At 50.9% G+C, this 27090-nt stretch overlaps 1 protein-coding gene and 1 long non-coding RNA gene across 7 annotated transcripts in view; one reads left to right on the top strand and one right to left on the bottom strand.

Moving 5' to 3' along the window:
* Positions 1–996: 996 nt before the first annotated feature.
* Otud7a (OTU deubiquitinase 7A) overlaps positions 997–27090 on the bottom strand; it is a 323763-nt gene continuing 297669 nt past the window's right edge. For all 6 annotated transcript variants that reach the window (XM_063278750.1, XM_008759566.4, XM_063278759.1 and 3 more), the window contains 7 exons: positions 26846–26973; positions 26143–26258; positions 21942–22069; positions 19510–19659; positions 6681–6795; positions 6414–6498; positions 997–4167 (listed from right to left, as the gene is read on the bottom strand). In XM_063278750.1, the coding sequence (XP_063134820.1) occupies positions 2734–4167; positions 6414–6498; positions 6681–6795; positions 19510–19659; positions 21942–22069; positions 26143–26258; positions 26846–26973 (2156 nt within the window). In that variant the 3' untranslated portion in view covers positions 997–2733. The remainder of the gene's footprint in view (positions 4168–6413; positions 6499–6680; positions 6796–19509; positions 19660–21941; positions 22070–26142; positions 26259–26845; positions 26974–27090) is intronic.
* LOC134483597 (uncharacterized) lies at positions 4164–13901 on the top strand. The gene is made up of 3 exons (XR_010060393.1): positions 4164–4645; positions 5619–9946; positions 13315–13901. It is a non-coding gene; the product is annotated as an uncharacterized LOC134483597 (long non-coding RNA).

The following is a 27090-nucleotide window of genomic DNA, read 5'->3' as shown; positions in this document are numbered from 1 at the left end:
AATGCAGCAGCTGGGTTTGCTGTTCTCCTCTTCCTTGCCCCATAAAGGGCTGCCAAGCCAAGGAGGGCTGTTAGCAAATGTAGCCCATCCTGTTTCTACTCACTAAGCCTGGCCCGGGAATGTGGTAGCCGGTTCTTTCGGGCATCCCGAAGCCGGTTTTGTGTGCACAGAAACCACACGTTCACATCGCACGGCCCTTCTCACTTACCCTGTTTTAACACTGCACAGAAGCTGGATTTCTCACAGAAGGCAATGGCTATTCTTAAACACAGGGGCTGTTTGGATTGGGCTCCCAGTTGGTGCTCCACCTTCTCTAGTCCAGTGAGAACAAACTGAGGGGGACGGGGCCCTTTATTTGGCTAGAATAGTAGGGCTCCATTCTGGGTCTATGCCCTTGGTTCTTCTGCATGGAAGAGGGAGAAGTAACCTGGCTACGAAGGAGAAAGGAGTCTGCCATCATGCCTCAAGAGCACACAGCCACTGTCCTTTGGAGGGTTTCCTCTATGACAGCAAGTTACATTCATTCTCAACCTACCCTATTTATTTATTTATTTATTATTTTTTTTCCAGCAGAGCGCATGAAAAAGATAAAGGATTTGTATAGCTAGCTGTTTTAACATCACAGTATGAGAAAGACAAACATGAATTTCTCCCTCCAGCGTATAAGGACTGGGCTTCTGAATGGGAACGTTAGTCAGGTTGCTCTGAGAGAAGAGACAGAGTAGGTCACTGTGCTGGACTCGAAGGCTTCTGTGACCTACAGCTTTGGTGGGTGAAGCAGCTGCTCAGGTGTCCTGTTTAAAAGAAACTGTCCCCCCACCCCCAAAGCTGCCACAAACCCTCTCAGCGAGAGATTTTTGTGTTTTTTTGGGGAACTACTTTTTTTCCTTCTAAGTAAAAAAAGAAATCCCAGTACTATCAGGAATATGAATATTAGTAATTACCACACATTTATAGTATCGTGTTCAGCACGAAAAGTAAGACTTTGAAAAGAACTTCTTAAAGATTCTATTTAATAAATAACTTTGATTTAAGGAACCACTTTATGCAAAAACTTGAATACATTACGGAAGATTCCTCAGGCTGTGGAATAATTAAAAACAAAAAAGAAATTACTCACAGGAGATACTCAGTTGTTTTATTATAATTTTCCAAACAAGTAAAAAAAAAAAGATCCCTCCCCATCTTTTGAAAATTTTTATTTTTTGCTTTTGCTGCTCTGGATGTCACGGGATGAAGCATCCTTGCACGAGCTGGCTCCAGTGAAGGTGTAACCCCTCTCCTGTACTTTCTGAGGATAAGCAGGTGCTTTCTCTTCTCTTAGGGCTATTAGGGGCTGGTTAGTCTAAAGCTCTCACGGCTATAAAAGTATTGTTTTGTTAGTGAGGATTTCAGCCATCTTATCCATATTTCCTGGAAGCAAGCTCGCTAGCTCTTTCGAGAGGACTAGCTCCTCAGTGTCCTTGGCCAAGAACAGTGGTCTGCAGAGGTAATCTTGGAAGGAAGAGGCTGCATATTGCTGCTCAAAACAGGGTAGCTAAGGACACATTATTTTTTAAATTTTCCTCAAGAAATGTAGGAGGCACCAAAGAGGAGACTGCTCGGAGACTTGGCTGCTCCCTCAATGTGGCATGGAGCCAGGAGCAGGGCCGCTCTGGGAAGGGTCTCCACCAGCAGAGAGCCCTTTAACCTGGCTGAACCCTGACAGAGGCAGGTGGGTTAGGGGTGGTTTCCTTCCCTCCCGGCCTCTCTCAGCCCCTACACTATGGAAGGGGGCTAGGCTGGGTTCAAAGCAGCCCAATGGGGGCTGACACAGTGACCAAGGGGTCAATTCTGTCCCTTCCTTTGGGGCACGGATGTGATCACACCTCCTAAGGGGCCCTCCAGCGACAGTTCACTGTACACGTGTCTTCAAAGGAGACATGACCAGCCTATCATGCTGGCGCAGAGGTGGGCCGATCCGATTGGGAGTTCAGGACCCTGCTTTCTTACACCCCAATTGTCTCTGGGAAGCCCCTGTCACCTGAGCTGCCCGGCACTGAGAGCGATCGCTACACCTCACCATGCCCTGAGAGGTAGGTTGTCCGGTGCCCATTCTGTGGTCGCCCGCAGCTTGGATGGCAGTGTGAATGTTGTTGGAGCCGGGGGTGGTGTGGGGTGGTGTGGTGTGGTGTGGTGTGTGGGAGGAGGGTTTGCTTATGAGATGGAGGTGGGGAGTCCTAAGGGGCCAGCGTCAGCGGGTAGCAAGGTGCCTGCTGGAGGTCTCCAGGAACCCAGGTGGGAAGCAGGTAGGAGCAGCAGAGGAAGCTCCACCTCAGGCCGGGCTGCGTGTTTGCTTCTACACCCTGCGTGCTATCAACCGCACGCAAGTGACCGCTACTTGGAAGAGGTCAGTCCCTAGGTTAGGAAAAAAAAAAGCATGTAAAACACTCCCTTCTAAAAACAAAGGGCTGCGATTTTCTTTATTTCTCGTATAGAGGAACAAAAATACTCTTGCAATGGCTATTGAGTTTCCACAGGTACGAGGCAGATGCTAGGCTAGCACACCCACTTCCAACAGTATGACTTGTTTCCTATCCGTCTACTACCTGAGTGGCATCAGTGTAGGTTCAGGCACCATTAGGAACGTTTGACCAAACACGTACACGGCACTGACTGAGGAGGCGCCGGCCCTTCGGCTGACCAGAGCAAGTAAAAAAAGACCCACAGGATGGAAAAGCAGTCCTGGGCGCCTCAGGGTCGCGCAGCGCGCGCCTCGCGCCGCCGCCGCAGCTCCTCTCGGTAGCAGTAGGAGCAGAAGTGCTCGGTCTCCGCGCGCCCGTAGAACGCGCAGTTCTCCCGCTGACAGCGCCGCTGCGCGGGCCCGGGGCCTCCGCGACCGCACTCAGCGTTCGAGCGCGCGGCCGGCGCGTCGGCGTCGGCGAACTCCAGCCCGTCGCGGGCTGCGCCGAAGCCGTTGCTGTAGGTCTGCGACTTGTGCTCCGCGGGCCCCGGGGCGTCCGCTCCGCCGGGCGCCAGCGACTCCACCGTGTTGACCGTGCGCAGCGCGCTGCGCGCTGGGCTGTAGCTCTGCGACCACAGAGAGCGGTTCTGTTGCGGGTACGTGGCGCACGGCCGCAGCGCGCCCACAGTCGGCGCGCACGCCTCGTCCCGGGCTGCCGCCTGCACGTGGATGACGCTCTGGCGCGCGGGCGTGGGCGCGGGTGGGCTGCGGCCCGGAGTCGGTCCGCCTGTGCCGGGAGCCACGCGCCGTGCGCCGCCGCCCAGACCCGGGGACGCCGCGCCGCCCGCCGCACGAGTCGCCCGTGCGCTCCCTCCAGTCCCGGGGCTCGGCCGCTCCTTGAGCTTGAGCACCAGCTGCGTGGGCGGCGCGGCTGGCGGGCCTGGCGAGGCGCGCTCCGGGCCTGGCGCACCTTCTGCCTCTGGCCTGCGCGCCGGCCGCTTGGCCGTGGCGTTGGCGTTGGCGTTGGCTGCGGCGGCCGCCGCCGCGGCGTCCCGCCGCCGCTGTTCTTGCTCCGCGCTAAAGCGCTCCTGCGCGCTGGTCAGGTAGTAGCCGATCATCTCTTCGTGGAACTGGTGCCGGTGGCTGGTGAGCAGCAGGCCGGCGAAGATGAATTTGCGCTCGCCTTGCATGGCGGCGCGCAGGATGTTGAGGCTCAGCTTTACGTCCGTGCTGTACTTCCAGGCGTCGCTCCTTGACCCGCTGCCCTTGTCGGCGGGCGATGCTCCTGCCGCCTTGTCCGTGGGCGACGGCGTGGTCTTCTCCGACGGCGAGGTGCTAGCTGATGCTCCAGATTCCTCTTTGCTGCCCTTGCGCGACTTGGATTTTTTCTCCTTGTTGCGCTCGGTGCTGTCGCCGTTTTTGCCATTGGCAGAGTTGGCACGACCCATCTTACCGTGCACCAGGCCGCCCAGCCCGCCCATATTCTTCTTCAGCTTGATGCCCAGCGTCTTGCTGAAGCTGCCCAGCTTGTTGGCCACGGAGTCCGCGCGAGTCTTGTCCTTGTCCTTGCGCTGTTTCTCCTTCTCCTTGTCCTTACCATTCTTGCCGTTATTGCTGTTGGAGTTGCTGCACACAGAATCGCGGTCCGAGTCCAGCGATTCCGCCAGGGACTGTACATCCTCCCCTGCCGAGGCCGTTGGAGACTCTGGCTGTGCAAGGGGAGCCTGTGGAGAGGGAAGGCAGGAAAGGAAGGAGGTTACAGAAAAGCTGTCCCTATGTAGGCCAGAACACAGGTGGAGCGGAGACTGGGATACTGGAGCTTCTTTGTTGGGACTCTGCTGCTGTGGGGGTTGGGGAGTTGTCTATCAGAGAGGGATGGGGTGTTTATGGAATAGGAGCCCATTGAGCCCTGGTCTGTTGCAAGGGTGGAACACAGGCTTGCAGATGTTGGCAGAATGCTCTGGAAGGGACCTTCAGTGCCATCCTTTGAGGGAGGATGCATGAATTTTCTCCTGGAACCCATAGATTCCTGAAATTCTAGAATCCTGATGAATAGAGGCAGCATGCCCATAACCTAGCTGTGGGCATTCCAGAGCCTCAGGGTTTTGTAGAGAAACACTAGGTCCACACTCTGGCCTTCCTCCATGGCCACACTACTTAGAAACAGGTTCCAGGTCTCCATGTAAAGGCAGAGGCCAGCAAGTAAGACACATCTCTCCCACACAGATGTTTCTCTCCTTATTCCAAGCAGGGGCTACACACCTTCCCCTAAACCCCATTCTTAATCTTGGTTCCACCACTCCCTTTATCCAGCTATGACAAGTTACTTCAGGGGTTCCCTTCTCTAACTACAAATGTGGAATGCTAAGCTGAGAAGGATGCTGGAAATGGCTTCCAGTGAGGATGTGGGTCTCGTGGGAGGGCACTAGTGAAGGAATGCCATGGTGAATAACCCGGGCGACACTACTTGGGTGCAGCCAGGGAGGAGACTATGTAGAACATGGCCAGGCCATTCTCTGGGACAGGCGGCAAGCCTTAGAAGGCTTGGGAGGAGGGCATGCTGGGTAGCCAGCTGCCATAGGTTCTCCAAAGAGGGACCTTCCTGGTGAGGAGAATCATTGGGAAGGCAGCATCTTTTATGCCAGCATCAGGGTGTGTCAGGAACTAGTACATGCCTAAGCAGGCTTTTCTGGTCTTTAGAGAAGGGAGAAGCCATTGCTTCTCACTTTATTTTTGTCCTCTGCTCAAGCAGGTTCCAGAGGGATAAGCCTCTGTGGCTAGGTCAGTAAGTAAGGCTGGCCGAATTGTGCTGAGCACTTCCCAGGCAGAAATCCCTCCTTCCACTTGGCTTGCTAAGGACACTAAAGGGTGCAAGCTTCAAGGCTGAAACAGGGAACGGGGTCCCAGTAAACCTGGAGCCTAGGCTGTGTGCCCTTTAGCAGTGGGGTTGTCTGCTGAGCTTTGTACTTGATATCGAGGTCGCCAAGGTCTGGCCGAGCATCCTGCTTTTTGTAGGGCAAAGATTTGCCCAGCCGGAAGGTACTGATTATGGATCTAGGGTTGCTGCCGTTGCATACCACGTAGGTGCTACAGAACATCATGCTGGGGCACAGTGACATCTTCCAGCATCTGAGAGGCAAGACTGCCACTGACTGGCTGTCTCTTGTGCCCCCAGGAAATGGCAAATCAGAGCCACGTGGGGGCGCCCTACTTGGATGATGTCCAGGTGAAGCGGAAGTGAGCAATCGGTACAGTGGGGCAGGAACCATCAGCGGGATCGCTCCTTTCAGTACTTTGAATCCGCTGGATACTTAAGTAAACGGATGTCAGGGAGGAGCAATTATTTGCAAGCAATTTTCACAAATCCCTTCCCCTGGGAGTTCCCTCCCAAGATTATGAAAACATCAGTCACACACTTAAAGAGAATCTCTCAGCATCTGCCAGCAGGGGCAACCCCCTCCCACCCCGGGGATGGGTCGGCAGCTCTCCGCCTTCTGCAACTCCACCAGAGGCCACCTCCGCCTCGGGGAGGGGAGGGACGCGCTCTGAGGACTTGCGCTGTTGGTTCCCTAGATTTTCTAAGGATCCACACACAGTTATAATTAATTCTGTTCTGCCGCGGCACATTTTGTTCCGATCTCAGTAGAGATAGTTTTGTGTTATGACTTGCCTACGGTTTGATTTGTGAGTGGGTGTGTTTATTCCTCTCCTGCTGTGTAGAATGGGGGGGTGTGGCTAACACGCTTGCGCGAGCCGGTGCCTCGCAGCAACAGGAAGTGTTTGGACTAGGAGACAGAGTAGCTGGGTCGAGTCCTGGGTCATGAAGGGGTGGGACCTCCCGGAGTCGTGGAGCTGAGCGCTACGCCCGGTGGGGACATTCGGGAGGGAGGTATAGGATTGCCCGCTACAGCGCTGAGTGGCTGTTGTCCGTCCGGTCACAGGATCAAGGTTTTGTGCACTGGAGGCTCACCCGGGTCTCAGAGGGGATGCGGATCCACGTCACATTCATGTAGCTGTGTAGAAGGTTCAGCTTGGCTTCTAGGGACAGGATGAGGCTGACAAAAAAACACTCAATGAAAAGTTTAGCTCCGGAGGTGACAGGAGCTCACTCGCCTGCGCATGCGTGCAACCTCTCCTCTCCCTGCCCTTTAGTCCCCCAAACCCTAACAAGAGTCCCGTCACCATCACCCTCCCTCAGGGTGTCGGGGTCAGGACTGGACTGAGAGGCAGGTCTTACTTGGCTAGCCGGGCATTGTCGTTGTCATCTTTTCCCCACTCCCAGTCCTTTCCCGGGTCCACCGCAAAGTGCAAGGGCAGCAGCTTGTGTTCCGAATCCGTCAGAGGGATCACAGCTGAAACAGAAGAGAGAGCCACGCAGTGACAGGCAGCTAACCGTCTGCCAGGAGGCTTGGGCACACCAGCAGAGCTCAGAGCTCTGGAAGAGAAATTAAAAAATAGCTGTCCCAGGGCAGGTAACCCAGTGGAGACAGAAGGTCGACTCAAAGCTTGCATACCACGAGTGTTAAGACCACAGGCTCTAAACTCGAACACATTAACAATTTTCTATTATGTAGGCAAAGAGCAAGCAGGTGGAGGCATCACCTGGACTGTCTGGATCTCTTTCTGCATCTCTCTGCGTCAGGATGAGAAAAAGCTATGGCTGCTTCTGCTATTTCCAAGGAAAGACCCAGGCGGGTGTGGTGAGTCATGGAAGGCCACCTTTGCCTCCATTTCACCTCAGGGAAGGGCAGAGTTTGCAAGTCAGGAGACCTGTGTGCAGGGCTCTACTGTGGCAAGACTGCAGGTGGGGGCTGCAGATTCCCCTGACCCTTCCACAGGGAGCTCACCTGTGGGACCAGGCTGCAGGCTCAAACAAAAGCGTCTGGTGATGAGTCCAGGGGAGGCCTCTTTAAAAGGGGGGCCTTCTGTGGAGATGATGATTAGGTGGGGGACCTGGCCTATTATTTCTCAGAGGAGTTGGTTCCCCACAAAGCACCTGGACAGAAGCACTCCAGCCTCAAGAGATCAGCGTGGGTGGGTGTCCTGCGATCTGACAGACGTTCCTGAGGGGGTCCCCGATACCCAGCAAATGGAATCTTTAATGTCATATCTGCCTTCTAAGGGTGTTGCCAGGGGTAAAGATCAGGAAGAAGTGTGGAGGTGGTTTCCAAATCCCACCTTCCTAATGAGTACCAGTCTCCTTTGTGTCACTCCATTTAGTATGCCTCACCCCTCTGGAGTCTCACCACAGCAGAGAAGCCCAGCCCAGAGCCTCTGGCAGCTGCTTTGTTCCTTTGCTTGCCCATAGCCTATGATTCACACTAGCAGTGCCATGGTAAGAACAAAAAGGCAAACAAAACACAGAAAATCCAGGAGCCAATACTGCAAAGTTGAGAAATTGAATACGACTCAATGCTGCCCTCTAGTGTCTCTAAAGAGATGAGTGCAAACTGCTCCCTCCCTCTTTCTTCCCACCTCTACCACAAACAGAAGAAAGGCACTTTTGCTGATTATCAGCCAGCGTAGGGATTTTCCTTGTGTGTGGCCAGGGATAGAGCAGTTTAGGTGAGGTCTGATGGGAGGAAGGGGCAGGGGCCTCTCAGCTTCAGCCTTGATGTCGCTTTCTTTCCAAGGCAGAGGTCAGCCTGTCCTATGGGTCAGCACAAACACTGAGGCTTTAGTGTGCCTTCCCACCGTGGCTGGGGGCAGCAGAGTGATCTTACCAACACTGCATACCGGACTCAGTAGAATTGTGACCCCTAGGGCTCTGTACTGCATACAGAGGGCCAGTGCAAGGGCCCTGAGTCAGGATGGAGCTATCAGGACATTGTAAATATGCATCCCTGTAGATCTTGAAATCAAAATTGTTATAGACAATAATAACTTGTCAGGAATAGTTCCTGTCGGTATAATTTGGGCTCCTGGGCTCTCTTCCCCTTCATGGGGCGGAGTTGGTTGGGGAAATGCCTGCCTGCTGTGACTACACTCTCCATCCTCTTAGCAAGGGTGTGGGCTGCAGAGGGGTTTGCTTAGCTGAATGCACAGGCTGTAAGTAAAGTAATGTGGTAAGTTCAGGGCAATATGGCTAGGCTGAGAGGACTTCCCCCTCTCTGCCCATGTCTCCTGCGAAGAAGTACAAGACGTCAGGAGCAGGCGCTTGAGCCCCACTTGGAGAAGAACTGTCTGCTACTCAGAACTCCAGTGCAGGCTTTGTGTACTTGGGGGCCCAAGCTGTATGTTGTCAGCCACTATGGTTTTGTTTGGTTTCTGATAAATTATCTAAATTAGGCCATCCCAGTCTTCTCACCTCCCCGTTAGTGTGCCTGGGGATTCTGACCCTCAGCAGATAGCCCGGACTGGTTCCCGGCCTGTCCACTCTGAGAAGACAACTGAAACGCACCTGAAGATTCCAGTGCTGGCTACTTAGAAAGAGCCTGACAGTCTGTCAACTCAGGTCTTGGGGAGAAGAATAGGCCCTAAGTCCGGGGCTGGAGACATACACTCATACCTGATCTTTAGAGTATGAACTGCTGCCTGTTTGAGGGCCGAGGAACGGAAAGGCCAGGGACACCTCAAAAACAGGCTGTCCCTTTGTACATGGGAAATCCTCTGTTTAACATCTGCTTTACCCAGGCAAATAAATGGCGGCCTGGTAGGGCGCCCCCTGGTGGCAAATGCCAATAATAGCAACAGCTTCCAAAATAGGCCTGAGGATTGGTTTGCTTTGGAAAGAACTCTCTCTTACTTTTAGCCTGTAAGCCTACTTACTACAGCATCTCCAACTAGCCCATGAAGATTTGGAACTTTCATTTTATGAAACACAATAGATATTTCTGCTTGAGGTGTTTGCCATTACAATGAGAAAGCTGCAAATCTTCAGCATTTCTTTAGCCTATCCCTGAATGGACGGCTCAGCCAGTCTAAGTGTCTCCGATTCTAAGGAAAGAAAAATGCCTCTGAGAGAAGACAAGAGACAAGGGAGGGGTTGATTCGACCCCATTAGGAAGAACTTAGCTAAATGTGTCACACGCATGAAAGAGAAATGCAAGCAGTGAAGTTATATAGTCTCTTCCTCCAGAAAGGAGAATTAGGAAACCGCTCCCGTCTATAGGACTGAGCATGGTGGTCACAAAAAGGATGGGTGAGGAGCTAGAGGAATGGCTCAGTGGTAAACTCTCTGCCTTGCAAACATGAGGTTCAAAACCCAGGACCTATTAAAGGCTAGGTGCAAAAATTCGTGCCTGTAATCTCAGGGCTGGGGAGATGGAGACAGGAGGACCTGTCTTGCTATACAGCCAGTTGAGCTAAGTCAGCAACAGACCATGTCTCAAAATATAAGGGACAAAGTGATTGAGGAAGACACAATATTGACCTTTGGTTCCCACAGGCACGAGTACACGGGTGCGCCCTCCACCTCCCCTGAAGTGTTCTCTGCAGAGCTTGCTGTCTTCTCTCCACTAAGGAGCAGGAGCTTACATTGGAGAGTTCAGGCCACAAACACAGGTATGGAGGTATGGTTAACACAGTGCTCTATGCTACTATGCCTAAGCAGGTACTCCCAGTTGGGGGTGACCTCCCTATGTGTCCTCACAGATTTCAGCATGCACACTAAATTAAAGAAAAAAAAGTGTGCCTGTTTCCAGGAATGAAGTGATTTCCTCTGTCTTTCCTTTCTTAGAAAATGACTTTCAGCAAAACAAAACAAAACAAAACAAAACAAAGGAACACTCTAATGTATTGACAAGATTTTAACGCTGGTGTGCAGGCATGACGTTGTTCTCTTTGGTTTGAGAAAGCATGCCTCCTGCATGTTGTCAAGCTATTTTACTAGATAAAGAATTTGAGAGTTTTTCTTTCAGTCTTTAAAGATACCACTTTGTTTCTTGTGCCTTACCTGCTTTATGAAAGTCATTATGATACCAGAGACAACGGTAAAGGGGCCGATTCTCTAAAGAGACCCAACACTACCACATTTATACACACATCTCATATCACTTTGCAGTGTTAAAGCAAGTGCAGCCCACTCCCCTTTGTCTGCATCCCAGTACCCCCAGTGGGTACCCAAACCCACAAGAGGTACCAACCTAGACCCAGCAGAAGTGTTGCGACTATTGGGGATGGAACGTAAGATATTGGTTGATGTTATAAACTATCCATCTATAACACCATGGGCACATGCAGGATTTGATACCTGATTTTAGAGAAGAAATTTAAGTATCAAAGAGAAGAGCTAGAAATAAAACAATAACATTAAAAAAACAAAAACAAATGAAGCCCCACAACAAACTAAAACTGAAATGAAGAACAGCTTTGAGAGATTTATAGCCAAGTAAAGACTCCATGAACATCAAGACTGACCAGTCACAATCAGCCAAGCTGCAATACAAAGTTCGAAACGTTGGGCAGGAGGCAGAGCACCCCAAAACTGCAGGTCAGTGACAGACAACTTAAGATTGTGTAGTGTTACTCCAGAGAACTGAGAGCGAGACAAAGAAAATGTCAAAACACGCACGCACGCATGCACGCACGCACGCATACCAAGCAAACCCACCCCACCACAGATCACAAAAGCCATGAAATTATCACCAGGACAATTTGAGCAGCAATGTGACAACAGATACATCCCTCCCTACAGCAAATTAAAACCCGGAGAGCACAGGCACAGAGGAAAGAGTAGTTAGATACAGAGAAAAGAGAGTAAGATTTGGAGCCTACAGTTGAATGGTAAACAGATAAAGCAAAAAATAACAGTGGCATCTTTAAAGGGATGCAAGAAAAGCTGCTAATTCTGACTCCAGCAAAACTCTGAGACGAAGGTGATTCAAAAGCTTTTCCAAACCGGAAGGAGCCAGTTACCTGCCTGCTGCCCTGCAGTGGGCAGTGTTAAAGTCTCAGGAGGAGAAGGAAGGTGTCTCCAGCAATGACTTAAAGTTAGGGATGGGAATGGGATAAAGAAGGGGGAGGTCATTTCCCTTTTCTCTTCCTTTTAGTAATTCTGAGAGCCAAACCTCTGCAGCCATGAGAGCAGAACTGGATCTGGAGAGCTGGGTGGATGTGGGAGGTGGGGGGGTGGGGATGGGGGGGCAGGGGTAATGTGTGGAGCTGAGAGTGAGAGGATTCTGGGGTACAGTTTCCCCTCATCTCTGGACATAGATAATATCCCTTGAAAATAGAATAGCCTTAAAGATTCTATCTGTAAACCCTGGATAAACTGCTAGTAATGAAATATTGGTAGGTAAATCACCCGGGCAAATAGAGTTACTAAGTACAATTAATCTAAAATAAGACATGGAAGGAAAATAAAGGAGCAGGCAGAGCAAGGAGAAAAGATTAGCAAGATGGTGGTTTCCACTCATCCTTACTCTTCAGATAATTAAATACAAACAGTTAACACTGTCAAGGATAATTATTGCTAGATTGGGACTAAAGCAAAACGAGGAAAGGTAGCTTGCACCACTACACTAATTCCATAATGAATCTAAAGATATAGGTGTTTAAAAGACACTCCCTAATACAAAGAGCTGGGGAAGCTACCCAATACCAGACAAAGAAGTTTGGAAACATGGGTACAAAGAGGAGGACCACTACATAACAACAACTGGACCAGTTCTCCAGACAGTCATGTGCAAATAAATTGCTTCCAAGTGCACATAGCAAATGCAGTAGCCACCGTACCTACATCTTATGGGCCCATGGATGCCTGAGCAATGGTGCCCACCCTCTCACAGACCGTATTCTTTTCTATGTGACCATACCAAGGACGGAGTTGAATTTGTAAATTAGTCACAGTAAGAAATTCACAGCAATAACGAATGAAATAGAACAGTAGAAGATATACTGAAATAAAAGCAATGTGAGTGTGGTCTCATTTGAGTTTTGGAATTTTCCATTTACTATTACTATTACTATTACTATTACTATTACTATTACTATTTACTATAGCTGAACGAGGGTAATGGGGCCCACAGGTGAGCTGGGGATGTGGGAGTGTTCTACCGTGCTAACCACCACAAAAGGAGAAAGGCCAAACATGTTTGCTGGACACTTGGCCACCCTTGTCTTAGTAGCTGACAGAATATCTGCCACTTCATTGGTGTGTGCCCTACCCTAAGTCCCACTAGCCCAGAAGCACAACATAAGCCTGGAGAGATACCAGCAGCTGTCACCTATATGGAGTGAACTGGCTGTGGGCTTAGAAAGCTAGGCGAATAGGAGTGTACCCAGGTGCCAGCCTCTCCTTTAAGCCCTACCCATCCTCTCCTGAGCTACCCAGCAGGTGCAGACTCCCAGATGCCTCACCAGGCTTCCTGAGAGGGCTGTGCTACTCCTCTCTGAAGACCCTGGTTGCTACTACGTCCAGGTATCTGGTAGATGGCACATTTGGCCAGCATCATTCAACTAAGGCATGCACTGAGGACACCCTATGCAGGTACAAGTGGTGCCACCAGCTTTTAGAGGCCAGGAACTCAGGACTGTCATTAAGGCTGCCTCCTCCCTTCACCTGAGGGCATCTTTAGCAGCACAGATCCTTTCATTTCTGAATGGTGTCCAGTGCCACTAGCTTGAGCTGTTGTGGCAGAACACCATAGACTAGGTGGCTGGTAAACAACTGAAATTTCTTTTCTTCTTAGTCCCAGAGGCTAGAAATCCAAGGTCAAGGTACAGGCAGATTCAGTGTTTCTCAAGGGTTTGCTCCAGGTATGCAATCGGGTGTAGAGCCTTTTAGCCATTAAGTTCACCCACAGGCTCTGGCCTCCTTTCAATCTTTTGTGAAGTTTGTGGGCCAAGAGTTAAGTGTGCCAAAACACAACAGCCTGGGCTGTAAACTAAAAGCCCTAGGACCCTCAGCCTGGCTCCTCTTTCTCCATCAGGTGGCGGTGGAGTGTGGGGAAGTGAGGAAGCCATGAAGGAATTGTATAAAGGACAAAGTTCTTAATGAGTGGACACAGCCATGTCAAGGACCAATGCCTCAGACCCATGGGAAATTACCACAATCCCGTTGTGCCAGGGACAGAACGGCAACACCTTCCTCTGGCCCAAGTACAGCTCTTCACAAATGTCGGTCAGTGTGCGCACTGTTAAATGAACTGGAGGTTAAAGGCATGCGATCGGGGCTGGAGGCATGGCTCAGTGGTAGAACACGGCCCTCGGTTTGGGCCCCAGCATTGAAAAAAAAAAACAAGTCCCAACTTATTGGCCTGGGGAATACTAAAACACAGATTAATGTTTGTTTTTACCCTGGGTTGCACATCAAATGTAGCTGACGGGGCTGGAGAGATGGCTCAGTGGTTAAGAACACTGTTTGCTCTTCCAGAGGACCTGAGTTCAATTCCCAGCACCCATATGGTGGCTCACATTTGTAATGGGATCTGATGCCCTCTTCTGGAAGGTCTGAAGACAGCTACAATGTATTCGCATATATAAAATCAATAAATCTTTTAAAAAATGATGTAACTGACAAGCTGCTTATGCACTTACTGGCTCCCCTAGACCTCCGGTGCCTCATTTTTACTAATGTGTGTAGTGTCTAAGAGACAAGGTTGCCAGCTGCTCTTGGTGAAGTTCCTTTCTGTGTTGACTGACTATTGCAATAAGCAAATCGTAAACCTGACCATCTGCAGGCCTCCCCCCAAAGTCTGAAGCTGCCTGGTGCCAACCTTATTTCCTCTCCCAGCACCTGACCTGATGCTCCAGGGAAGGGCATCAGGATGCTCCAGGGTTTCTGGCCTGCGGTGTAGCCCAGCGGCTTGTATTCGGGAGGGACATCTCAGCAATCACCTCACACACTCCTTCACCTTTGTGGGGTGACGTAGCCCTTGCTCCCCTCCTCTAACACTGAAAACTCCTACATCAGCAGGTCAAAATGCTGTGTGAGTCCATGTCCATGCTCTCCTGAGACACCACTTCCTCAGGGCCCTCTCTAGCGCTCGCACACTACCCAATCATTGAGCGGCTGCCTTTGGAGGGCAAGTGTCCCTCTTTAGAAGGCATGATATCACTCATCGGTCACTCCAATGGTATGTGACTGTGGCCATTTCCTGGTGATGGGCTCTCCTTCCTCATGTGCCTCCTCAGTAAGATGGGGATGGGAGATGATGAAGGCTAAGATGTTACCTCTGGAAAGAACTTAGAACCTCACCTGTGCATGGAAAGTGCATGGTGTGAGATCATCCAGAGCCTGTGGACCCAGCCCTGTTGTTCTAGCTCAGTGCCAACATGTGGGACAGAGAATGCCCATACTCTCTGCACCCAGTGCAGTGAGACCAGGTGAGACTGCACTCGTCTTCATGGGCACTCTGTCTGGAACTGGTTGGTGTTTTGGGAAATCTCGCCATCAAGTGCAGACTGTTAAGTATTTGAGAGTGTCACTCAGGACACTTGTAACCCCCATCCGTAATGATGCATTCAGATATGTGGGTCACACAGGGTGAGGACCTGCAGGCCACAGCCCACATTAGCTCATCACACATCAGTGCTGTCTGGATAACTGGCCCGTGTTGGTTGGCTTTTTGTCAACTGTCAGGAGCTAGGGCCATCTGGGAAGAGACTTCTCAGTTCACATTGGCCTGTAGAGAAGCCTGTGGGACATCACCTTGATTACTAATTGATGCGGGAGGCTGGAGGACCCAGTGCCCAGACCATGCTACCCTTGGCAGGTGTTCCTGGGTGGTGTCAGAAAACAGCTGGGAAAGTCACGGAGAGCAAGCGGGGAAGCAGCACTCCTCCACAGTCTCTGTTTCTGCCTCCAGACTCCGGCTTTGAATTCTGCTGTGACTTCTCTCAATGATGGACTGATACCATGGTGTGTAGGTCAAAACAAAACAAAACAAAACAAACAAAACAAGCAACACACACATGCACATGCACGCACACAAAAAACAAAAAACCCCTACCAAACAACAGAAAAAAACAAACCCCCAAACAAACAAAGTATCCCTTTCCTCTACCATTTGGTTTTGGTATCTTCCCAGCAGTAGAAGGCAAAGTAGGAGAGAAATTGGTACCAGGATCATGGGTGTCTGTTTCCCTGGACCTATAGTTACAGGTGGTTGTGAGCTACGAAGAGCTGGGAACTGAACTTGGGCCCTCTCCGAGAAAAGTGACTGTTCTTAGCAACCGAGTCATCTTTCTAGCTCATCTGTGAGGATGGATGGTGGTTTGCAAATAGTGTCATTCTTCACTCAAGCGGGGTGGCACTAGAGGACAGCCCAGAACAGGCGAGGTGCTGAGCTGCCCGTTAAACTATAGGTTTGGAAGGCTGGATGGACCCAGAGCTCTGCAACTGTCTGGGAAGCTCTAATATGAGGGTTGGAAACAGAGGACTGTTCCTCTGAGTCAGCTGCTGGAGGCCACTGCCAGGGCATGGGCACACTCTACTCTTGAATCTTGAACTGGACGAGTGTGGCAGTGACCATTAGGTAGAGCCTGCACCCACAGACAGCAGCTGCGGACCTCTGATATCCACTCATCTGGCTGAGAGCCTCGTAGCCAGCTGTAGTGTTTCCAGACAAGACTTGTTGGTGAAGATCCAGGTCCTGTATTTGGGCCTTTCCCTGGGTGAATGGACACTGCAAGTGAGAGGGTAAGATTCCCAGTGGAACTGTCTGGAAACACAGACAGTTTCCTCCCGCCCCTCCGCCCTCACTATAACCTGCTTCTCAGGCTCCTCCATAACCAGGAAATGCCAATTGGGCAGCACAGCTTAGCGAGGTAAGATGCCAGCACAAGTCCTTGAGGAAGCGCAGCCTTTCCTGTCAATGGAAAGGCAGGCACAGGAAGGAAAGGCGTTTGGTTGTGCACATAGCGCAAGGCTGCCCCCAGCCCTGATCCAGACAGCGCAGGCTTCTTATTCTGCCTTGTTCTGGATAGCACGGGGCCACTTGGCACCACAGTGGACACACAGGCCTGCTCTGCTAGGTCATCAGCCCTAGACAGCAGCCTGTTACCTTTGTCCATGCTAGTTTGTTTCTGGGTACGCCCCTCCTGCCCTCATCACATCTGACTGCTTCGTTAACTTCCTGCCCGGCCACTGGACTGACAGTACAATGTACTGAATGCTCACCACACGTCTTATCTTTCTACTGCTGTGAAGATACCAAACCAAATGGTACAAGAAGGGGATATTTTGTTTGTCTGGGGGTTTGTTTTGTTTTACTGTTGTTTGTTTGTTTGGGTTTTTTGTTTGTTTTTTGAATTGTGGCCTGCTGGGGTTCCTTTCTCTAAAAAACACAGGGACTGACTTTTGTTCCTGCATCACAAGACATAGGACCTCAGACTAATGGAGGGAGCAGGGGACAGAGACCCATCTACCACAGCTCAGCAGCTGCTGCCCCAGGTCAGGGTTCAGGTGGCACAGGGGATGGACCAGGGAGGCAGGAACTCCTTCATCTGAAGGCTTCTGCAGTTTTGTTATAGATGGTTATGGTTTAAAATATTACATAGAAAATTCCAGAAATAAACAATTTATAAGTTGAAATTGTGCATTGTTCTGAGCTGTGTGAAGAACCTTCCCACCTCTCATGCATGCAAACCATCCCTTTGTGCAGCCAGACCACACAGTAGACACTGTCTGTGTCTGTCTGCAGTCAGTACCCGCCTGGGCCGTCAGCCCGACTGCTTGTGCATGCCTCCCCTTATCTGAGGGCTCCAACGTACAAGGCAGCAATAATGGAACTGAGACCAGCAAGGAGAAGCTAGGAAGTACTTCCTTGAGGCAGAAAGGGGAAAGTTTTCGACAGTACAAGGAGGAAAACCATATGCCTGCTACTAAGGTCCACAGCCACAGTGAATCTATGCACGAAGGGAGGGGGGATCTCTGCTAATTTTGCTGCTGTCCCAGAGGCTGCTGAAGTCCAACCCACAGCATTGGTGCCCACAGTGGGGAAGCCACGCACAGGGACATTGGAAAGTGCCCACAGTGGGGAAGCCACACACAGGGACAAGGCATTCAGGTTTCGGGCCATTCAGAATGTCATCTAGCCATGGGCGCCTCTGCAGTGTCTCCCTTGGGTGATGGAAGAGCGGCTATTGGTAAAGGCTTATCCTCTGTAGAGCCTGCATCCTCTCTAGGGCTCCAACTTGGCCTATGAGGACTGTTAGGGGGAACATGCAGTCCTGGGCACACAGTGACCTTGGAGGCAGGACCCATGGGGACCATGGGAGGACTCAGAGAGCCACAGAAGTCAAGAGTTATCTGCACTATGTTCTGGGGCCAGAACCCAGACTTTGGAAAGAGTTTGTCCTCCATGGTGAAACACCCCGACTCTGCCACATCCCTTACAGTCACCACAAAGGCATCTGGAGGGACCTGAGACTGTGAACTTGATGCTGACCTCAGGGACTCTTGCTGACAAGAGGGCCCAGACCTGGCCCAAGCCACATCCTGATGGAGGCTTCTTTTTGCCTTGCAAGGGCTACAGGGGATGAAGGGTGGCAGGCAGCCTTTGTGTACATATGGTTTCAGCACCTTGGAAAGCTGAAGTAGGAGGATCACTTGAGTCCAGGGGTTTGGAGGCCGTCCTGGACAACAGAGGAAGACCTCACCTCAGACCATATCAAAACAGAAGCAGAACAAAACCCTAGGGAAGGAGGTAGGTACCACTGGAAGCAGAGACAGGGAAAAGCACTCTTCCTCTCAGGCTTTAATGATGGTGAGTATCGCTTGGTGGTCAGCGGCAATGAGTGAGTGATAAGCAGTGTTACCCTGGCTGCCTGGACCATTTCTGGCTACTCTGGCGTGTGATCTGGGGTTTGATCTGGCTTCTGGGGAGGGGGCAAGGGCTCTTTCAACTCCCTGGATTGAGATTCCATCCCATAGACCTTCTGACTGACTGACCGTCAGTCAGGAGCAGATGTAGAAGTGTGTGCTGCAGGGCTGGAGGCGGGAGGGCCCAGGACTGTGTCCCACTCTCTGTATCCCACCTTGCCAGCTGTCCAGAGGAAGGGGCGGGACATAGAGGCTCTGTGTAAAGGGTCAGGATGGACACCCTGTGGTTCCTGCTTGTGGAAGTCCTGGACCAACCGCTTGGAATTTCCTAGAACCATATCCAAGGGCAAGAACCCTAAAACACATGCTGTCTCCTTGGCCTCCAGTCCCCTGTGGGAAAATCTCAGTCTGTACTAAAAACAAGAGTGGCAATAATAAAGCCTTGTTCTTCCCACTCAGAGACTCACACGTCTTTCATAGCTAAGTCCTCTTTGCCAGCAGTGGCAGCACGCTGACTATAAATACGCCCCGCTGCGGTTTACTGACAGTGCACAGTGTGCACTGTGCAGCAGGTGGCGCTGGTCCAGTCTGCGCGGCCGTGCTGAAATAGGTGATCTAAAAGAGACTGTTGACTCTCTTGGTTCAAAAGCTGACTACAGCGGGAGTGGGCATGAACAGTGCTAATAAATTAAAGTCAGAGGCCAGCAGGTTACACACACTTTGCTACCCCATTGCAAAGCAGACATAGCAAAGTGTCAGGGGATGTGTTTGGCCGTGTTCCAATAAAACTATTTGCAAATGAAGTGCTGGGCCACAGCTTGCACAAATTCTGAAGGGAATTTGTTCCCAACTAGGGTGGATTGCATCTATATAAAAACCCATTCAGAGCATTAGCGATAATTAGTTTTAGAGTTAAAAATCCTCTAAGGACACAGACAGAGTGTATTTGAAAAGGCTAGAAGCAAAGATTTTGAACATTTTCAACATGAAGAAGTGATGAATACTGGAGGGGACAGGCATGTTTCCCCTGATCAGAGTACTACAGAGCATGTACACTGAAATACAACATGGTAGGCTTGATTTTATGTGTCAGTTGATGTTAATTAAAACATGGAGAATTTATATATGCCCGCGACAGAAGCCAACAGCCACGTATAGGCAGTGTCGTCACTCATTTCCAAAGTGGTTGAGGTGGACCATTACCTCCCGCACATCTGCACACACCTGACCATGGCTATGCAGAGTCCATGGCTGATCCCCGCAGTGCAAGGGCTGTAGGCAGTTGTCCACATACACCACATCTCCAGTGCCCCGCCCCCCACATCACCTTACCCCACTGTGTCTCGGGAGCTGGACAAACCTTGTTCTCGTTGTTGGTCTCTCTGTTCCATGGACACTAGGGCTGAGAAGTGCGCTTGATCGTAAGCCAGAACCAGGGGTGAGCAGTGGCACCTGTTGGGAGGCACCTCCAAGGGCAGGTAGATCCCTCCAAACGGGATGGGTGCAAATGCTACAGACACAGACATGGGTAGAGGTGGAGGGCGAGAGTGGGGCAGGGAGTACAGAGGAAGGAAGGGGAGGGTTGGTGGAGGGGAGAGGAGATGGGGAAGCAGAATTAGTGCTCAGGGCTAGGACTAGAAGTTTCCATGGTGATCTGTCTGGATAGCCTGCTCCTGAGAGCCATACCATAGTTAAACAGAGTGGTAGGGTTAGAGCTAAGACCATGCCCAGGATGGTTGGTGATATCCCCCACTTGCTTGTCTAGAAGTCCATGCTGCCCTTCCTCTTCTGGTATCACTGAAATGCCCACGCACCAGGCAGGACCTTTATTTCCTGAGTGTGCCTGGTGTGTATCTTAAAAACAAGTTTTATGGAACACGAAGGGTCAGGGCAGAGAGCAATGGTACTATAGATCAGGTGTAATACGAGAGTGGAGACTGCATCTTTGTGTGATTTTTTTCATTTTCTTATGAGAAACAGGAGAAGAGGAGCCTGAAAAACCACCCCTGTGAACAGCAGTAGCCATTTTCTCTTGTTCTCCACCGAAACAGGATCTCATGTAGCCCCGACTCACTATGTGGAGAGGATGGCCTTGAACTTGCAGTTCTCTTGACTTGGCCTCCCTGAGTGCTGGTATTACAGGCATATACCACCACGCCTATTTTATGTAGCACTGAGATGGAACTAGGGCTTCCTGTATGCTATGCAAGCAGTTGACCCAAGGAGCCACGCCCCAAGCCTAGCAGCTGGGGTTTTAACGTGAAGAACATTGCTTTTGGCCTCGGAGTGGGGATCGAGCCCTCCTTGCTGCAGAGCACTAGGGCTTCAGAATCTTCTCTGAGGATCTCTTCATTTCCCTGCCTCCGTCACTCAGTCTGTACTGGGCAGGATGATTCTGCCCATACAAGGATCCTGCTTTGAGAATCTTTTTTTATTTTATTTTATTAACTTGAGTATTTCTTATTTACATTTCGAATGTTATTCCCTTTACCGGTTTCCGGGCAAACATCCCCCTAATCCCTTCCCCTCCCCTTCTTAATGGGTGTTCCCCTCCCCAGCCTCCCCCCATTGCCGCCCTCTCCCCAACAATCACGTTCACTGGGGGTTCAGTCTTAGCAGGACTCAGGGCTTCCCCTTCCACTGGTGCTCTTACTAGGATATTCATTGCTACCTATGAGGTCAGAGTCCAGGGTCAGTCCATGTATAGTCTTTGGGCAGTGGCTTAGTCCCTGGAAGCTCTAGTTGCTTGGCATTGTTGTTCATAAGGGGTCTCGAGCCCCTTCACTGCTTTGAGAATCTTAAGGAAGAGGAAGCAAGGACAGGCTGCAGAGGGATGCTGGCTCTGGCCCCAGGGAAGAGAGTAGTGCTAGGTAGGGGCGTGTCTCGCTAGCCTCTACCCTCATAAAAGCCATGGTGATGCTGGTTTTTCTCTGGCATGAAAACTGATGGTAGGACTCTGGGAGATAGGTTCACGACTTCTGCTACATGATGACAGATTAGAAATTCAGTGGAGCTGGTGAGATGTGAAGGAAACCTGTTCACTTGAATGCTGTAGTAAAGAGATGTTGTGGACAGTTTCATCTTAAAACTGACTGACAAGAAGAAATGGCAGCGAGGGGAACTGGATTGCTCTGGTGCTTTCCAAGGAGACTGGAAAATGAACCACATTGTGGAGAGTGCTGAGAGTGGGGTCTGCCGAGTGCAACAGGATCCGGGGACGGCTTTCCTGGCTCCCCATCTTTTAGCCCTATGGCATCCCAGGCACTCTTACTACAGCTCTTTCAACTCCCAGCAGCTTCAGGCGTACGGATGGCATGTGAGGTATATGCCCGTCTCGGGCTACTGTCCTGTCAGCCTGAGCTTCAGTGCGCTCACCCATCTGGGGCAGACTGTGGAAGGCTGCTGAAGGCAGGGCGTTCAAGGAGGAGTCACGCACGCTCAGAGAACACATGGCAGCAGCTTGGCTTCCCTGAAGATTCTTCACCACCCACCCGAGCCTCTGCACTTCACTTCCCCCCTTTCCCCTCTAATATTCCATCCTGCAGAACCTCTGTAACACGGCCTGGGGCTTTGGGAGGGATCTGTGTGCCTGTAGTGCTTGGCCAGATTTCTCATGACCACCTCACGGTGTCATGCAGGGCAGGTGGCCAGGAACAATTGCTGCTGCCTCAGAGGAAGAAGAAACAATGAAATAATGCTATCTTCGTGTATGACTCAGAGGGACAAGATGACTGTGAGGTAGATGTCACCCTTTCTGGGCCACCATTAACTATGGCTCCTTGAGGATCCTACCTTCTCCACCGGAGTCTCTTAGCATGGTGTCTGCCACCACCACGATGGGTCTCCGTAGTATGTGGGCTAGGACGAAGACGTGGAACTCTTCCAGGCTTTCATACACAGGGTCCTCAGAGTTGTCCACACTAGAGAACACAGTAGAGCAATCTTGTCATGAGATTAGACTGAGGTGGGGGACAGAAGAGGCAGGGAAGGGTCTGTGTAGGGACTAAGCACCCCCAAACACTGACCCTACCTACCAAAATCTGAGGACCTTTCTAGGAACAGTTCCGGGGGAGAGGTCACTCGAAGGCTGCCTGGATTCTACCCTGGGGGCAGGAGAGGGTCGAATGTGCAGCCTCACACTCACATCCTCCCTACCCTGGGTCTAAGTTCCTGCCTGACCTCAGGGGTAGAGTAACTCAGACTGTGAGACACTGGGGCTGAAGGCTGTGACCTAGATGTCCCTCAACAACAGGGCCACCCTCCAAGGGAAGAGAGCCGGAACTCTTAGATGATGGGGCCTTGTGTAAGTCTCCTACACATGATGACAGTGTACAGCAGGAGGTAATAAATCCTTGGCTTTCCATATCCTGGGGCTCCAGGAATCAGTTCTTTGAAGACATCAAGGGAACAAGGGTGGCCATGGGGGCTGGGATGGCTGAGAAAGAGCTGCTCCGGGCTATAAATTCTAAGAAATGCACCTTTGGGAGAGATCCGATGTTGCATTATGTTTTTCTTTTTTCTTTTTCTTCCTTTTTTGCCTTTTTCTTTGGTGGCCAACAAACTTTAGAGTTGAAAATGTGGGGGTTGGGGATTTAGCTCAGTGGTAGAGCGCTTGCCTAGGAAGCGCAAGGCCCTGGGTTCAGTCCCCAGCTCCAGCTCCGAAAAAAAGAAACAAAAAAAAAAATGTGGCAACAGTCAGAAGTCACAAAAACTCAGATAGAACCACCTAAAAGTTATTCTCCAGCCTGCCACTTTGTTACTTTGAGAGGGGTCAGAATGCTCCTTGTTTACAGAGCCACATTTGACACACCAGGACACAGCCACCAAAGCGAAGAGCTAACATCTACCCACCAGGTCTGCCCATAGTGGTCCCGCCAATGCCTTCACGATACAGAATCCAGCTCAGGGTCGTGGGATGCTTTCTGCTGAGGTCTACTTGGTGCCCCTCAGTCTGCAACGCTGCTCTGTATTTTGACAACTGCGACACTTCTGAGACACAGCCACAGGCCAGGTGTCTTGTGGAGCGTTCCCCGCCTGGCTCTCTCCATTGCCTGACCATGACGTTAGACGAGGGTCTGGACTTGTCTTCTCAGGTGGTGCAATACGCAGGTTGTCCTGCTACAGTGGTGGGGCCTTGGCTCTTCTTCCAGACACAGCCTTTTGAGCTGCTCAGGCTCCCTACACCATCAACATGTGTTCCACAGGGGAGCTTGGAACCTCTGCACATCTCCATTCCTTCCCAAGCCTGTTGGCAGCACTGTGGATTTCTGGTTTCGTACTTGCATTAAATGGTTGACGATACGTTTGCGATGCTGTGGTGCTCAAACAAGCTGACTTGGCCATTGTTGCTTACTTCAGCTTGGTCTGTGTCTTGGTGACTTCTCCTGGTCATTTTTTGAATCACCTCATTTTTCCCTGGCACAAGAAGATGGACCAAAATCTCTCTCTCTCTCTCTCTCTCTCTCTCTCACACACACACACACACACACACAAATACACGCATGCACACAGACACACACACAGAGACACACACATAGACACACACAGACACATACATATGTACACAGACACCCACATATGCACACAGACACACACATATGCACAGACACACACACACAGACACACACATATGCACACAGACACACACACAGACACACACATATGCACACAGACACACACACACACACACAAATACACGCATGCACACAGACACACACACAGAGACACACACATAGACACACACAGACACATACATATGTACACAGACACCCACATATGCACACAGACACACACATATGCACAGACACACACACAGACACACACATATGCACACAGACACACACACAGACACACACACAGACACACACATATGCACACACACACAGACACAGACACAGACACACACACACACACACACAGACACACTCACACACTACTTACTGTCCTATGTGTGAATCACGGCTGCTACAGGACATGCCAAGGTTCACTGCCACATTCAACTGTCTAATCCTGACGAAGTTCATGCTACTCCTACCTGCCTGCTCCCCAGGGAAGTACCTGGAAGGATCTCACCATTCTCAGCATCTGCCCTGTCTCCTGGCCTGTACGCAGTCACCCATCTCTGCTGCCATCCCCGACACTGCCAACCCTTAAGTTTCCCTCTTCACCCTGTTTGGCCCTGGCACTTGCTACAGTCTTTGTGTTCCCCCTTTTGTGCCCCCATCTTCCTTCCCACTGCAGACACCCTGCTTTGTCTACCTAATGGCTTGAAGATAGAGTTGGGTTTTTTCGTTTTTGTTTTTGTTTTTGTTTTAAGAGAGTGGAAGAATGTTTAAAACATATATTGCTTTAAACAAATAGCTCTGGCTGGAGAGATGACTTGTGCAAGTGTGAGTGTCAGAGTTAGGATCCTTGGAACTGAGGCCAAAAAAAAAAAAAAAAAAAAAAAAGATCAGGCAGGTGTGGAGGCTGCCTGCAATCCCAGCACCTGTGGTGCAGAGATGGGATCCCCAGGGCAGCTGACTAGCTAAGCTAAGATGAACCAAATCTGTAAGCTCCAGGTGCACAGAGAGAACTTACCTCAGTGAATGAAGAGGTGGGCCACGGAGGGAGACCCAGGCATTTACTTTGGGCTTCTGCATGCAGCCATGCGCCTGGACACATGGAATGCTCATACACTCACACCTTCCCCCACACAGATCACGCATGTCTCTACATCTGTAGGCTCCACATCCAAAGACTCGACTGAGGTGGAAGCACTGTAACAGTTGTATGCGCCCTTTTTATTCCCTAAACAATACACGTTTTCTTCAGAGGTGCCTGATTTCAGGTAATTTGTTATAACAATGGAAAACAGACTACACCTGTATTGTTATCACTCTCTCCTCCCGCTGTGCTTCACCAGAAGAGATTTGGTCCTGTGGCAGCTGTCTGGCATTTATTTTCTCCTTGGCAGGTGTGAAATTGCACAGTGAAGGAGACACTGGACTGGAAGGGCATGGAACAGGTAAGAGCTGTGTTCTAGGACTGAAGTCTTCAGTCCACCTGGACTCCTGGTGCTGACACATTATCTCACTACAACAAAGCAACAAGCAGCCCATGGAATTATGGGTTTCTGTACTGAAGGGTCTCACGTAGGAACACAGTTCTAGACGGTGCTACTGTGGGCTCTGCTGGAACTTGTCCTCCAGCTGGAACCTCAAGAGGGTTAGGCCCAGAAGGCAGCAGGCTCACTGTGGCGGGGTTAGAGCACAGAGGATGCCTCGGAAGACGAAGGGGAGGCTGGCCAGGACACATGCACGTCTGTGTTCTTGGTGTCAGAGACCTTTTCTGGGAGTGATACCTTTCCTTCAGGACAGAGGAGCAAAACAATGAAAGCATGCTTCTTCTGAAACCCCATGGCCCAAAGTTCCACAGTGCTCCTGTTGGTCACCTGCTCTTCATTCCCACAGTGGGATCTGGAGCTGACCTGCATGGTCAAGCTATTCCTGGATGCACACACAAGGCCTTTGTGCTAGGAGCACACGTAATATCTGTAGGATCCATTTGGGAAGCACTGGGGTAGTTTGATGATCTCTTGCCTTCAGCATGACTTGAAACCACAAACTAAAAAGATTAAGGGAAAATTCCACAAATGTCAGCTATGTCTTCATAGCCCTGAGAGGCAATGACTCTTGTGGCAACATCCACTGACACAGGCCACCTCCAGGCCTGGCCATGTCCTGAGTCCTCTACCTACAACTGTTTGCTTGTATGGTGAACCTGAGGGAGACAGACTGGCAGCTCTCATGAGGTCATGTGTAGCGAGCCTGGGTACATGTGTCCAGGCTCCCCTCCCCTTCCCTCCCATCCCCTCCCATGTAACCTGATTTACAGTGAACTCTCCTTGTCTACCTGGCTAGCATGCAAGGCCATTTCCCTTTCTCCCAAGCTCTTTGAGGCCCTGGGTGGCCAGGCCTCTTGGAAGACCCATTGAGAGCGGGGTAGCACTCACCCACCACCCGTGCCGCTGCCGTTCTTGCTGAAGTGTGTGCGAGGCTCGCTGGAGGCCAGTTTTAGCAGCTCTGTCCACTCTCGCTCCCACTCCTCCTCAGTGTACACCAGCCCTGACTGGCGCGAAGGGAAGCTGGTTCAGGAGGCAGCCTCTGTCATCTTCCCTCACTCCTCCCCCACAGGGGCAGCAGCACCAAGCCACCCAGGTTGGCCTAAGCCTCACTGGGACCCAGACTGAACATATGTGCAAGTGTCCCCTGACAGTCACTGCATGCATTTTCAGAAATTCCAGCCCCTGATTTCAGAGCTGCTGGGGGTCCTCCGATCATTAAGGTCATTCTTGCATGAATGTGAGAATGAGTGAACCTGGCTGAGGCTGACCGATGAGCAGTTTAAAAGAGCCATCACACCATTTTACCCTAAAGGTAGGCAGATTCTTTTCCTAGTGGAGGAAAGTACAAATGTCGCCACGGGTTGGGGTAACTGAGATTTCCTCTGGATTGAGAGTGTCAAGCGCTTCACAGAACAGTACATGACTCTATAGCTCATTTCCATGCTGGGGCCCTGTGAAGGAAGGCAGCGTTCCTAGCCACAGCAGCATGGGGTGTGAGTGGGAATGCGCTGCTGTCCACCTGGGCGGGGCTGTCGTAAGGGCTCCTCTGCACCTGATGTGGATCCTGCCTCCTGCAGGGAGAGATACCAACCTCCTTGTTCTGCTGTGTCTGCTGCCACCTCCACCTCCGCTTTAGAGCTTCCCGCTCGGCACCCGTCCTCATCATGGTGTAGAGAGCTTTCCGCAAAACCAGGTCCCGGTCATGAAAGCCCCACATTCCTGTAGCAGGGAGCCCATGAGGGGCAAAGGAGGAAGGGACATGAGGAAGAGATGAGCTACAGGAAACTCAGGGGTCACAGTCCAACAGGCTGACCTCCCACCTGGGTGCAGAGGCAG

This window comes from Rattus norvegicus, chromosome 1, assembly GCF_036323735.1.
Source record: "Rattus norvegicus strain BN/NHsdMcwi chromosome 1, GRCr8, whole genome shotgun sequence".
In the NCBI taxonomy this organism is placed as follows: Eukaryota; Metazoa; Chordata; class Mammalia; order Rodentia; family Muridae; genus Rattus; species Rattus norvegicus.
The sequence above is the reverse complement of the archived record's forward strand: the minus strand, read 5'-3'. Positions and strand labels throughout refer to the sequence as shown.